General features: G+C 42.8%; 1 protein-coding gene across 1 annotated transcript; it reads right to left on the bottom strand.

Moving 5' to 3' along the window:
* Positions 1 to 2,952: 2,952 nt before the first annotated feature.
* Positions 2,953 to 13,712, bottom strand: wdr55 (WD repeat domain 55). Its single transcript, XM_061710828.1, has 6 exons — positions 13,708 to 13,712; positions 11,427 to 11,823; positions 10,456 to 10,641; positions 6,423 to 6,529; positions 6,077 to 6,346; positions 2,953 to 3,915 (listed from the first exon to the last, which is right to left on the bottom strand). The coding sequence occupies exons 1-6, from the start codon at positions 13,710 to 13,712 to the stop codon at positions 3,585 to 3,587; spliced, it is 1,296 nt and encodes a 431-aa protein (XP_061566812.1). The 3' UTR covers positions 2,953 to 3,584.
* Positions 13,713 to 15,299: the final 1,587 nt, after the last annotated feature.

Here is a 15,299-nt window from a genome sequence, read left to right as displayed (position 1 = left end):
AAGAATAATGTCTTGATTAAATTTTTTGAACAACTGGCCCATTATTCTTATCATGATTTCAATGGTCATTCTTACAATAACAATGGTGTTAGCATGCTAGCATCATTGGTTCCTGTCACTAGCATCCTCGGTGTGTCAGGTTGTCTTGCTGCGGTGTCCCGCAGGGTTCAGTGATGGGGCCAATCTTATTCAGTTCAGTTTATAAAGGTTCTACATGCAGCCCTTGGGAAGAATCATCCAGAACCAGCATCAATGTTCATCGCTATGCTGATGATACACAGCTGTATTTGTGTTTAAAGATGAAAAAGAACCGTTAGCTACTCCAGGCGTGTGTTAAGGATATTAAAACCCTCTGGTCATCAGCAGGAGGGTTAGGGTTATGATCCAGGTCCTGATCAATGTTTCTTCCCTCTTAAATATTTAATTATCCCGATTTTTTTCCCCATTTTATCACCCAGTGCTGCTGCGTATTGTATTGCATTTTTTGTATGTATTCTTTATTTCACTCATTAAAAGAAAAACAAAACAGTTCAATATAATTACAACAAATCTCTTTCCTTGAATGAAAGGAAACAGAAAGAAGACCAAGCTTATTTTGTCTGTCTGTTTTTCCTAAGAAATCACATTTCAATTAATGTAAGACAAATTACGCAATAAAAAAAAAACACTTTCAAATAAATGTAATTAAAAAAAACAAAAACAAAACTACAAAAAAGTTATAAAATAACACAAAATAGCTGTCGTCAAACACAGATAGTCGTATTCTTTTTTGATTCAAAGACAAAAATATGACAATGGTGCTATAAAGAGAGAGAAAAAAAAAAGAAAACCCACCTAACTTAACAATTATGATATTTCTTCATCAAACTGGCTTTTATTATTCTTTTATTATTATACATAAATCAGTCCTGCGTATCTCTGGCTGGACGTTATTCTGGCCAGATCCCAGATTGCAAATTAAGTGACAAGTAACTATTGGCTATGCCAGCTGTCAATCAAAAGACCACACCCCTATTTAGGAATTAGGGGAGCAGATTTACAAAGACCCAAGGAAACAAACTTCTCCATCTGCTACCGTGAAACAGGCAGGGCTTAAAGTTAAAAAATATCCTGAGCCTGAACTTTTTTCCGGGAGCGGGCGGGGGCTGCCAAAAAATCTTGTAAATATATCTAAAAATGGGAACCAGAGACCCACATGAGTGACGATGACAAATTAAAAGAAAATGTTTCACTTTAAGACAATCAATTTGTATATAACTGAAAATATTTAGAATAAATAAATGTGCTTTAATTCCCCTTTGTTTTCATTTAGACTCTATTATAGGAACTACATAAATAGGAATGTCCACAGCATTTCAGTGTCAACAAAGGTACATAAAGAGCACATAATTGTAGTTTGTAAGTGATTGACAGGTAGATATTTTAAATATTTTGTAAACCTGTCTTAAAATGTAATACTGGTTGGGCTGGTTGGACAGCGGGTGGTGGAAAATTTCCCTTAATTTTAAATCCAAAACTTGACAGGTATGTATGCCATGAGTATTCATATACAGTAATCTCTTGTTTTTCGTGAGGGTTACGTTCCAAAAAGACGAACTCGGTTGACTCAAACTTTTTTTTTCTCTCAAACTTTTTTTTTTTTTTTTTTAAAGCAGTCAAACTCGCACGCCGAGAAAAAAAACTATGTGCCGGAATACTTTAAAGGAGCATGAGGCTCCTTTTAAGAAATGAGACTCTCTAGCGCCACCCTTCACCACGACGGCCGTCGGGGGTACTGCAGCCAACAGTGAAGCCGGCACGGGAGAACGGGGAGAACGTGCATGCAGCGTCATGTGACATCACATCCGCAGGACAGCGCGGGAAATTTGGGCCCGAATTGCAGCACATTTTGCAGCACACAGCCTGTTCAAGGCAACGGAGAGATACACTAGAGGGCTCATTCTTTTTGGTTTGGAACGCTTCATCTGACATTATTACTAGAAAACTTAAAACGTATACAAATTTTTTTCATAAATCCTGCCTCAAGCTCCTTTAACCCCTGTGTTCCGGAATAAAAAGGCAGAAATGAAAGACTTTTATTTCGTATGATTTAACACATAAATTAAAAGTGAAAATTTTTAACTAAATTAATTTTATTACAGACTAAATTGCTTTATTTTACATCATTTTAGCATTTACACAAATAGGGTTTTAAGCAAATGTTGAACTCTTATAAACAACTCAACTCAGCAAACAAATTGAGCAAATTCAATTATACAATGATGAGATAATATTTAAGGACTAGATTAAACATTCAGGCTGATGTTGGGGTTGCAGCTTGTATTTCAAGTATAATCTATTATATTCTATTATAATATGATCTATTATATTAAAGTATGATCTATTATATTCTAATATATTATATTGTCTATTAAAGTATATTCTACTATATCCTATTCTATTATAATCTAGTATATTCTTTTCCAGGTGTTTTTCCATTTAATGTAAAAGGAAATAAAGATTAAAAATTCTTATATTTGGAACATTTCTCCCAGAGACAGAGAGAGAAGGTTATACTTTATAAATCGGCTCCTTTATTATATTTATTACACGTCTCAGTTCCAACTTGCTGGATTCAGCATCAACTCCTGTGTGTGTTAATGTGTGTGTTAGTGTGTGTGTTAGTGTGTGTGTTAATGCGTGTTAGTTAGTGTGTGTGTTAGTGTGTGTGTGTTAGTGTGTGTTAGTTAGTGTGTGTGTGTGTGTGTTAGTGTGTGTGTTAATGCGTGTTAGTTAGTGTGTGTGTTAGTGTGTGTGTGTGTGTGTGTGTGTTAGTGTGTGTGTGTGTGTGTGTGTGTGTGTGTGTGTGTGTGTGTGTTAGTGTGCGTGTATGTTAGTGTGCATACTTGTGTTTGTTTACTTTTTTCAAAGCTAGTGCTAGAATAAAAGATCAGTCCACGTTTAGATTTAAACTTTTAATTTTGGGAAAAACACAACAGGAATCAGACACATTTGAACCTCAACGACCAGCGGGAGCTCTGATGATGATGACATCACACCTGGATGATGACATCACACCTGAGGTCTGATGATGACATCACACCTCTGACCGGGTGCTGGAGGTCCGTCCCGGCGTGACGTCACCGCAGCATCTTTCTGCCCCCGTGTGGTCAGAAGAGGAACTACAGACATTATTATGAAACATTCATCAGGCTGTGAGGGTCGTCCTCACCATCGTCACTCCATCGTCCCGCCATCGTCCCACCATCGTCACTCCATCGTCACTCCATCGTCCCGCCATCGTCACTCCACCGTCCCGCCATCGTCACTCCATCGTCACTCCATCGTCCCGCCATCGTCACTCCACCGTCCCGCCATCGTCACTCCACCGTCCCTCCATCGTCCCGCCATCGGTTCCGGTGGAAACCCGACGGCGGCTCGTCTCTAGAACACAGCTGCATCCAGCGCCGCTGAGGTCCAGGCCCGGGTACCAGGACCACCCGGGGGAACCAGGACCACCCGGGGTCCCCGGTACCGCCCAGCCTCCACCAGACACGGCGTCGCTCCACCTCAGGTAGGTCCAGACTGTCCGAAGGCGCAGCAGGTCAGTCGCTGCCGCTGTCGCTCTCCTCTTCATCCTCCTCTTCCTCCTCCTCCTTCTTCTCCGCCTCCTCCTCCACCAGTCCGGAGAAGAAGTCGTTGTCGCCCAGCGCCTTCTTGCTGAGCGACTTCATGCGGCCGTCCCTCCTCTTCCTCTTGCGGTACTCGTCCACGGTGGTGCTGGGCAGCGCAGAGATGTCCCAGAACTTGAGCAGCTGGTCGTGTCCGCAGCTGAGCAGGAAGCGGGAGTCCCAGGAGGTGGCGATCTCCTCGATGGGCTCGCCCACGTGCTGGCCGATGCAGCCGATGACCCGGTTGGGCAGCAGGTTCACGGCCCTGGGGAGAGGGAGGGGGGCAGAGTCAGAGACCGGGACGGGGGGGCAGTGCTGTTTCTGGCAGCCTGCTTCAATTCTAGTTTTAGGGCCAATCCCAATACACCCCTACTTTCTACCACTAGCCCTCACTCACTACCACTAGCCCGAAAAATGAGTAGGGCCCTTGTAATCTTCCCTAGGGATTGGGACACCACTTGCTACGTCACTGCGTGGTTTACGTTCGGGTACGTAAGCGACTGCGTAGTTACGTTTGCACAAACGTCACACCATATCAGGAAGCCCAGAGATAAAAGCTGTTTTAATTTCCGCTGTAGCGCTGTTAATATGCCACTTTATTAAGTTTTAATATTTTTTCAGGCGTAAAAGTAACCGTTAAGATCCCCAACCTGGGCTCAGTTTATCCAAATAACGCCTGGTAAGAAATTTGCTTTGATGTTTTCGGGATGAGAAGAGCCGCCGGCTCGGGAGCTGATTTATGGTTCCGCGTTAAATCGACCCAGAGCCAACGGCGTGGGTTACACAGCGACGCACACCGCCGTCGCCATGTGCGTCGCCATGTAACCCACGCCGTTGGCTCTGCGTTGGTGTAACGCGGAACCATAAAACAGCCATTATTCTAGCGACATCTGAAGATACAGCGCAACAACGGGCAAACAAGTGATTATGTACATTCACCGAGTGACTATTATGAAAGTAAAATATACATTTCTCGCTACAAATGTAATCAAAATGTATTTTTATGCAGAAACTAACTCAAAATATTGATTTTATTCACTAAAAATTAGAAATGTCCGCCATGTTTTTTTTTTATTCAGTCTGCAAATGATGACGTAAAGCATTCTGGGAAATTTCTCTAGCCCTCGGTCGCAAAGTCAGCATCTGAAATCCCTCACTGTGAAGGGCTAGATTCACACTAGCCCTCGTTATGTCCATATGTTTCTGCATAAAAATGCGTTTTGATTACATTTCTAGTGAGAAATATATATTTTACTTTCATAATATTCACTCAGTGAATGTTCATAATCACTCATTTGCCCGTTGTTGCAAAGTCTTTTTCAAACCTCACCAGAATAAAGGCTGATTTATGGTTCCGCGTTAAATCGACGCAGAGCCTACGCCGTAGGCTCTGCGTCGATTTAACGCGGAACCATAAATCAGCTCCCGAGCCGGCAGGCAGTTTTCATTCCGAAATTTTCGGAGCAAATTTCTTAACAGGCGTAGCTACAACTGTTAGATTTCATCTATTAAACCAACATTTATCTTCCTAAATTATTTATATCAGCCAGTGGTAATTCTCCACAGAGCTGCAGGTTTCTCCCCGGGACGACGGCGCAGGTTGATCCGGCGATCACGTCTGTTCTCCGGCTGCTGCTGCTCCGGGCCGGCGGCGGCTCTTCTCCAAAAACATCGGATCAAATTTCTTAACAGGTGTTATTTGGATAAACTGAGCCCAGGTTTGGGATCTTAACGGTTACTTTTACGCCTGAAAAAAAATATTAAAACTTAATAAAGTGGCATATTAACAGCACTACAGCGGAAATTAAAACAGCTTTTGGCTCTGGGCTTCCTGATATGGTGTGACGTATGTGCAAACGTAACTACGCAGTCGCTTACGTACCCGAACGTAAACCACGCAGTGACGTAGCACGCAAAATTTAGGGGTGGTGCTGAAAAGTAGGAGTAGTGGGAGTATTGGGACAGGCCCCCCTGGGAAGATTACAAGGGCCCTAAAATTTGTGGCTTCTCTTTTTAGGGCTAGTGGGTAGTGGCCGCTGCTTCCACCTGCCTGCTGTGTGCTGTCGACGTCCCTGACTCCCCCAGTCTGGCCTTCGGCAGGAGGGTCCCCCCTTATGAGCCTGGTCCTGCTCAAGGTTTCTTCCCTCCTAAAGGGGAGGTTTTCCTTGCCACTGTTTGGCTTAAGGCTTTTCTCCCACTAAGGGAGTTTTTACCTGCCATTGTTTATATAATAATTGCTCGGGGGTTTATGTTTATGTTTATGTTCATGTTCTGGATCTCTGGAAAGCGTCTAGAGACAACATCTGTTGTATTAGACGCTATATAAATAAAATTGAATTGAATTGAATTGGTAGGGGATGTATTGGGATTGGCCCTTGGTCATAATTTTCTTTGACGAAAGCAACTTTCCCGGGGGCGGGACTCACCGGATGTAGCCGTCCGTGGACGCCGTGCACATGATGCTGTCGGTGACGGGGGCGATGCAGTCCACCGACTCGGCCTTGAGGGCGAAGCGGTCGCTGGTGGCGCCGAAGCCGTCCCAGTTGAAGATGTAGACGGTTCCCTCGCTGGAGCCGCACACCACCTTCCTGCCGCGCTTCATCAGCGCCACCGACGTCAGGTCGCCGCTCTGGGGCTCCGACAGCAGGTCGAAGCGCCGCCGCCGGATGTTGAAGACGCCCATGGTGCCGTCGCCGCTGCCGACACGAGACCAGAGTTAACGAGCGGTTCTAACCGAGCCGGGGCCTCGGGGGCCGGAACAGAACAGGGTACCTGGCGGTCAGCAGAATCCTCTTGGCCTGGTCCACCGCGATATCGCTGATGTAATCCTCGTGCTGCTTCAAGTCCATGATGGCGGTTCCTTTCCTCATGTCCCAGACCTGCCGGAGACAACGTACCGGGTCAGGAGCCATCTACTGGCTGCGTTTCCATGCATCAATAAGCCTTTTCCAACCGGAATATTAGCAATAACCCGGTTGTGCACGGATATGTAAACACCAATAATCCCTTTGAATAACCGGAATTTGCTCATATTCCGGTTTTTTAAAACCTGAATATGACCCCTGGGTTACTCCTTTTCTAACCGAATATTTGGTCATGTATTTGGTCTCCGTGCGTCGCTGGTTTGATCGGGATATCCCAAATGATTAATTACCATGTATACAGGGATAACCCTGTTTGCTCACGCATGGAAACAGATTATTCCCAATGTTTCAGTAACCGGAATATTGACCATAACCCCAATTTTGACTGCATGTAAACGTAGTCACAGAGTTCTTGCTGAAGGAATCATCTACTGCAGGGGTGTCCAAAGTCAGTCCTCGAGGTCCTGCATGTTTTAGATGTGTCCCTTAATCAAACCGTGATACAAGGAGCTTGGTCATCAACTATCCGGACTTTGATGACAAGGTGGTGACGACCGTTAATTAGAATCAGGTGTGTTGATGCAGGGAATGAAAATTAAAACATGCAGGACACCGGCCCTCCAGGACCAACTTTGGACACCCCTGATCTACTGAGAGTTCCTGCTGGAGGAAACATCTACTGAAGGTTCCTAGTGGAGGAAACATCTACTGAAGGTTCCTAGTGGAGGAAACATCTACTGAAGGTTCCTGCTGGAGGAAACATCTACTGAAGGTTCCTGTTGAAGGAAACATCTACTGAGAGTTCCTAGTGGAGGAAACATCTACTGAAGGAACCATTACTGACGTTCCTAGTGGAGGAAACATCTACCGAGAGTTCCTAGTGGAGGAAACATCTACTGAAGGAAACATCTACTGAGAGTTCCTGTTGAAGGAAGCATCTACTGAGAGTTCCTAGTGGAGGAAGCATCTACTGAGAGTTCCTAGTGGAGGAAACATCTACTGAAGGTTCCTAGTGGAGGAAACATCTACTGAAGGTTCCTAGTGGAGGAAACATCTACTGAAGGTTCCTAGTGGAGGAAACATCTACTGAAGGTTCCTAGTGGAGGAAACATCTACTGAAGGTTCCTAGTGGAGGAAACATCTACTGAAGGTTCCTAGTGGAGGAAACATCTACTGAAGGTTCCTAGTGGAGGAAGCATCTACTGAAGGTTCCTAGTGGAGGAAGCATCTACTGAGAGTTCCTAGTGGAGGAAGCATCTACTGAGAGTTCCTAGTGGAGGAAACATCTACTGAGAGTTCCTAGTGGAGGAAACATCTACTGAAGGTTCCTAGTGGAGGAAACATCTACTGAGAGTTCCTAGTGGAGGAAACATCTACTGAAGGTTCCTAGTGGAGGAAACATCTACTGAAGGAAACATCTACTGAGAGTTCCTAGTGGAGGAAACATCTACTGAGAGTTCCTAGTGGAGGAAACATCTACTGAGAGTTCCTAGTGGAGGAAACATCTACTGAGAGTTCCTAGTGGAGGAAACATCTACTGAGAGTTCCTAGTGGAGGAAACATCTACTGAAGGAAACATCTACTGAGAGTTCCTAGTGGAGGAAACATCTACTGAGAGTTCCTAGTGGAGGAAACATCTACTGAGAGTTCCTAGTGGAGGAAACATCTACTGAAGGAAACATCTACTGAGAGTTCCTAGTGGAGGAAACATCTACCGAGAGTTCCTAGTGGAGGAAACATCTACTGAAGGAAACATCTACTGAGAGTTCCTAGTGGAGGAAACATCTACTGAGAGTTCCTAGTGGAGGAAACATCTACTGAGAGTTCCTAGTGGAGGAAACATCTACTGAAGGAAACATCTACTGAGAGTTCCTAGTGGAGGAAACATCTACTGAGAGTTCCTAGTGGAGGAAACATCTACTGAGAGTTCCTAGTGGAGGAAACATCTACTGAAGGAACCATTACTGACGTTCCTAGTGGAGGAAACATCTACCGAGAGTTCCTAGTGGAGGAAACATCTACTGAAGGAAACATCTACTGAGAGTTCCTGTTGAAGGAAGCATCTACTGAGAGTTCCTAGTGGAGGAAGCATCTACTGAGAGTTCCTAGTGGAGGAAACATCTACTGAAGGTTCCTAGTGGAGGAAACATCTACTGAAGGTTCCTAGTGGAGGAAACATCTACTGAAGGTTCCTAGTGGAGGAAACATCTACTGAAGGTTCCTAGTGGAGGAAACATCTACTGAAGGTTCCTAGTGGAGGAAACATCTACTGAAGGTTCCTAGTGGAGGAAGCATCTACTGAAGGTTCCTAGTGGAGGAAGCATCTACTGAGAGTTCCTAGTGGAGGAAGCATCTACTGAGAGTTCCTAGTGGAGGAAACATCTACTGAGAGTTCCTAGTGGAGGAAACATCTACTGAAGGTTCCTAGTGGAGGAAACATCTACTGAGAGTTCCTAGTGGAGGAAACATCTACTGAAGGTTCCTAGTGGAGGAAACATCTACTGAAGGAAACATCTACTGAGAGTTCCTAGTGGAGGAAACATCTACTGAGAGTTCCTAGTGGAGGAAACATCTACTGAGAGTTCCTAGTGGAGGAAACATCTACTGAGAGTTCCTAGTGGAGGAAACATCTACTGAGAGTTCCTAGTGGAGGAAACATCTACTGAAGGAAACATCTACTGAGAGTTCCTAGTGGAGGAAACATCTACTGAGAGTTCCTAGTGGAGGAAACATCTACTGAGAGTTCCTAGTGGAGGAAACATCTACTGAAGGAAACATCTACTGAGAGTTCCTAGTGGAGGAAACATCTACCGAGAGTTCCTAGTGGAGGAAACATCTACTGAAGGAAACATCTACTGAGAGTTCCTAGTGGAGGAAACATCTACTGAGAGTTCCTAGTGGAGGAAACATCTACTGAGAGTTCCTAGTGGAGGAAACATCTACTGAAGGAAACATCTACTGAGAGTTCCTAGTGGAGGAAACATCTACTGAGAGTTCCTAGTGGAGGAAACATCTACTGAGAGTTCCTAGTGGAGGAAACATCTACTGAAGGAACCATTACTGACGTTCCTAGTGGAGGAAACATCTACCGAGAGTTCCTAGTGGAGGAAACATCTACTGAGAGTTCCTAGTGGAGGAAACATCTACTGAGAGTTTCTAGTGGAGGAAACATCTACTGAGAGTTCCTAGTGGAGGAAACATCTACCGAGAGTTCCTAGTGGAGGAAACATCTACTGAGAGTTCCTAGTGGAGGAAACATCTACTGAGAGTTCCTAGTGGAGGAAACATCTACTGAGAGTTTCTAGTGGAGGAAACATCTACTGAGAGTTCCTAGTGGAGGAAACATCTACTGAGAGTTCCTAGTGGAGGAAACATCTACTGAGAGTTCCTAGTGGAGGAAACATCTACTGAGAGTTCCTAGTGGAGGAAACATCTACTGAGAGTTCCTAGTGGAGGAAACATCTACTGAGAGTTCCTAGTGGAGGAAACATCTACTGAGAGTTTCTAGTGGAGGAAACATCTACTGAGAGTTCCTAGTGGAGGAAACATCTACTGAGAGTTCCTAGTGGAGGAAACATCTACTGAGAGTTCCTAGTGGAGGAAACATCTACTGAGAGTTCCTAGTGGAGGAAACATCTACTGAGAGTTCCTAGTGGAGGAAACATCTACTGAGAGTTCCTAGTGGAGGAAACATCTACTGAGAGTTCCTAGTGGAGGAAACATCTACTGAGAGTTCCTAGTGGAGGAAACATCTACTGAAGGAAACATCTACTGAGAGTTCCTGTTGAAGGAAACATCTACTGAGAGTTCCTAGTGGAGGAAACATCTACTGAAGGAACCATTACTGAGGTTCCTAGTGGAGGAAGGTCTGTTGTTGACCTGGCAGTGGTACCCAGGATGACCACGTGACTCCCCGGGGTGACCACATGACCCCGTCTCACCTTCAGGGTTCCCGCGTCGTCCCCGGTGGCGAGCATGTGCTCGTCCACAAGTAGCAGGCTGTTGATGGGGTGCGTGTGCGCGCCGCGGATGCGCGTGACCAGCTGCCCGCGCTCCACGTCCAGCACGTGCACGGCGCGGTCCCGCGACACGCTGTACAGGCGCGTGCCGTCGTGGGAGAAGCGCACCTGAAAGTGTAGGAGAGAGGAAGTCATCATTAGACTAAGATTCTTAACAGGCGTAGCTACAACTGTTAGATTTCATCTATTAAACCAACATTTATCTTCCTAAACGACTTATTTCAGCCAGCGTAATCCTCAACAGAGCTGCAGGTTTCTCTCCCGGGGCTGACGCCGTGGGTCGACCCAGCGATCACGTCTGTTCTCGGGCTGTGAGCTGCTGCTCCCCGGTCAAATTTCTTAACAGGCGTTATTTGGATAAAGTGAGCCCAGTTTGGGGATCTTAACGGTTACTTTTACGGCTGAAAAAATATTAAAACTTAATAAAGCGGCATATTAACAGCGCTACAGCTGAAATTAAAACAGCTCTTGGCTCTCAGCTTCCTGATCAGGTAAGGGATGAAAACGAGGGGTAGGGGGAGAATGGGACAGGCACCTGGGCCAAGTGCCCTAGATTTAAAGTGCCCTAAAATCTCCCCCTTCTTTTCTAGGGGTTAGGGAAGAAAAGTAGGGGGACAATTGAGATTGGGCCAATCCCTCCCCTGCTACCCGTCATTCAAGCAGCCAATCAGCACAGAGCCTCATTATCATAGCCCCGCCCCTCAGAATCCCTCATAGATAATGAGGTTAGAAGGAGGTAAAACTAGTGACATGGCCCACAGGCTGAATTTCTGATTTATGTAGAAAAAACAAGTTTTAGATTGTTTTTAAGACATTCAAGGCCTGTTTAAAATATACATTAAATGTCATAATAGGTCCCCTTTAAACCTAGAGAATAATAAGAATAAGAGCACCTGTCTGCAGGACTTCATGTGGTGTCCCGACGACCACAGCTCCCGGTTCCCGCCCTGCAGGCAGGAGTAGGAGAAGGCGTACACGTCCCCGTCCACGTCCCCACACACCAGCACGTCCCTGCTCGGGTGCACGGCCACCGTGTTGGCCGCCGCCTCCAGGCGGATGTCCTGCGGGGTGTCCAGCACCTGCGGCTCGGGCTCGGGGTCCTGGTCCTCGTCCTCGTCCTCGTCCTCGTCCGGGTCCGGGTCCTGGTCCTGGTCCGTGTCCGGGTCCGGGTCCGGGTCCGGCCCCCTGGACGGCCCGGGCTGTCCCGGGTCCTGGTCCAGGTCCGGGGTCCCTGGTTCCACATGTTCTGCAGGCGTCGCCATGTTGTTTGGGGTTTTTCTTCTTCTAAGGCTCAATTATGGCAGCTGCTACCGCCCCCTGGTGGTGCCACGGCGCATGCGCGGGGGACACTTTTCTTTTTCAAACTTTATTTAATACTGAATGTACAGATCAAGGCTGGGTGAAAAGGGTAGAAAATTAGGAAATAATTACAGCAACAATGGGGAAGATTACCACGGAGTATTAGGGCCAAACTAAGACAAAAAAAATTGGAAATTACGAGAATAAAGTCATAATATAATGAGAATAAAGTCGTAAAATTACGAGAATAAAGTCATAATGTTGCGAGAATAAAGTCATAATATTCTGAGAATAAAGTCGTAATATTACGAGAATAAAGTTGTAATATTAGGAGAATAAAGTCGTAACATTACGAGAATAAAGTCGTCATATTACGAGAATAAAGTCGTAATTTTACGAGAATAAAGTCATAATGTTGCGAGAATAAAGTCATAATATAATGAGAATAAAGTCATAATGTTGCGAGAATAAAGTCATAATATTATGAGAATAAAGTCGTAATATTACGAAAATAAAGTCGTCATATTACGAGAATAAAGTCATAATATTACGAGAATAAAGTCATAATATTACAAGAATAAAGTGTTAATTTATGAAAACTCTAACAGGAAAAGTGTGTTAAAAATATAATATTACAACTTTATTCTCGTAATATTACGACTTTATTCTCGTAATTTTACGACTTTATTCTCATATTATTATGGCTTTATTTTCGTAATTTCCTTCTTTTTTTTCTTAGTTTGGCCCTAATACTCTTAAGATAACAGATTCACACAAGAAACAAAAACAAACAAAAAGCACAAGGACAGCAAGGTACAATAAAAACAAAAGAGCAAGGACTGAGTTATGGATGAGTACAGTTTCATGGCAACCCTATTCATATTATCAATCTTTTTCATAGATTTAAAGTAGTTGGTAAATAAATGTAAAAATATAGTAAAGGAGGGAGAATTTCCACTCCATTTACAAGTATGATATTTATTATTATTAATAATAATAATAATAATAATAATAATAATAATACATTTTATTTGTATAGCGCTTTTCTCGGTACTCAAAGACATTTTACATTAGTAAAAATCATAAAAGCAGTAGGCTACACATAGGACAATTACATGACACAGGACAGTACAATGAATTTACCCAAAATAACCACCAGGTTGATAATGTTTGAATATTTAGGATCCAAGTTATCCATATAATAGATAACATCATTGTAAGTAAAAACAGGATTTTTATAAATTTTGAAAGATAACCAATAATGAATGTCACACCAAAAGGACTTTGTAAAAGAGCAATTGAAAAAAAGATGTTCAATGGTCTCGGCCTCAGAAGAATAAAATATGCAAGGATAAACTTCCAATTTAAACCTTCTGTGTAACAAATCATTAACAGGATATATAGCTGATGCTATTTTAAAGTGGGTTTCCTTGACTTTAGGGGCAATTGGTGACGATACGTAAAAAGAGAAGGAACGTTTTTTTAAGGGGATTTCTATATTATCGCGGACATAGCAAGAGTTAAAATCTCCCCAGTTTTTCAGCTAAAAAAAACAAGCTGATTCAAGCTGTTTTGTTGTCACATTTTTTATCTAACCGATTTATATCCCCCACTTTTAAGGATGGCAACAAAGGAGAGACAGAAGAATATTGCATGCTATTCTGTATTAAGCGAAGTAAAGGAATGGGAATTGCCTTGCAGATCTTGTCATATCCTTTTCTTGAAATGTCGTGAAAGAAAGAATAAAAGAAGAAGAAAGAGGTCGCAGTGCAAAAACGTTGAAAAATATTAATCTCATTATTGATATATTTTATAAACTTTATGACAAATGCAGCGGCCATAAGAACCGGCTACAACTTAACAGACCATGTCTACCTCATACTGCTGCAACTTTCACTTTAAAAAATAGAAAAGTTATATTTAGTGAACAGTGGGCAAAATAACCGGAGTCAAATTCCCTGTCCCTGACATGTTCAAACTTGGCTAATAAACCTGATTCTGAAAAATCTTTATTGATAAATAAAAGTAAATTCAACCATGACGTCACGAAAGAAGAAAGAAAAGGAAAGAAATAAGCCACAGTGCAAAAACTTTGAAAATAATAATAAACTCATTGTTGATATATTTTAAAAACTTTATGACGAATTCAACGGCCATAAGAAACTTAACGGATATAATTCTTTATTGATAATAAAAGTAAATTCAACATGATACACATGCTGTCTTATTTTTTCATTTTTATTTTATTTATTTACATTTTTTTACACAATGGTTATTTTATTTTTTAACACGAACAAACGACTCAAAAATATCGGAGGTTCCTATTGGTCAGTTTTCCGCATCCGGTCCTGAGGCGGAAGTGACGTAGTGACGCCGTCTATGGCGTCAGATTCAAAGGACTTCGGGACAAATGTTGCAGTAAGTCATTCCGAGAGTTTACAAACTGCTTTTTAAGACTTTTAGTAAACAGTTTTACGTTTGCAGAAGGTGGACAGACCATTTTAATATCTATCAAATATATATTCACGTATGTTCGACACTCGTTCAGGTCGTGAATCTGTGTTTTAAAGCGCGTAAACCCGCCGCTGTTTGTGCTGCTCCGGACTGTGAAACAGATATTATATTAAAATGAGTTATTTTCGTTGTTTGGGATTAAAGCCGAATGAAAAAGTTAAGCGGGGTGCTTCTTTGTTTGACTGAACTGTTTTTGTAAATTATTAATGTCCAGAGTTATGCCGAGATGAGTCTTTAATGGTGCGATTTGTTAATGGAGTCCGTGGCATCCTTCGCGTCTGTTGCTATGGCAACAGCATCCTCCGAGCCCCGCCCCCTCCCACCGGTCCCAGAGATGCTGGAGTCGTGTTTCACCCCACTAGGGACAAATAAATCAACTGTGCACAGTTAACAGTTTTAGATTTGCTGGTTAGGAGTAGGGATGGGCGGTATGGACTAAAAAATGTATCACAATAATTTCTGGCATTTATCCTGATAACGATAAAAATTACGATTAAAAAAAAAAAAAAAAACAATTCAACTCCACCTTTGTAACTATAAATCTATCACCACATTCAGTCTTTGGAGCCCCCAAAACACTGCTCTAAAAGAATACTGAATTCTATTAAACTACACCAATTAAGTTCAATTAATTCTTTCTTTCTTTCTTTCTTTCTTTCTTTCTTTCTTTCTTCCTGGCTCATATCTTTCTTTCTTTCTTTCTTTCTTTCTTTCTTTCTTTCTTTCTTTCTTTCTTTCTTTCTTTCTTTCTTTCTTTCTTTCTTTCTTTCTTTCTTTCTTTCTTTCTTTCTTCCTGGCTCATATCTTTCTTTCTTTCTTTCTTTCTTTCTTTCTTTCTTTCTTTCTGGCTCATATCTTTCTTTCTTTCTTTCTTTCTGGCTCATATCTTTCTTTCTTTCTTTCTTTCTTTCTTTCTTTCTTTCTGGCTCCTATCTTTCTTTCTTTCTTTCTTT

This window comes from Cololabis saira, chromosome 20, assembly GCF_033807715.1.
Source record: "Cololabis saira isolate AMF1-May2022 chromosome 20, fColSai1.1, whole genome shotgun sequence".
NCBI classification, from domain to species: domain Eukaryota; kingdom Metazoa; phylum Chordata; class Actinopteri; order Beloniformes; family Belonidae; genus Cololabis; species Cololabis saira.
Note: the sequence above shows the minus strand (reverse complement) of the source record. Positions and strands in the feature narration are given on the sequence as shown.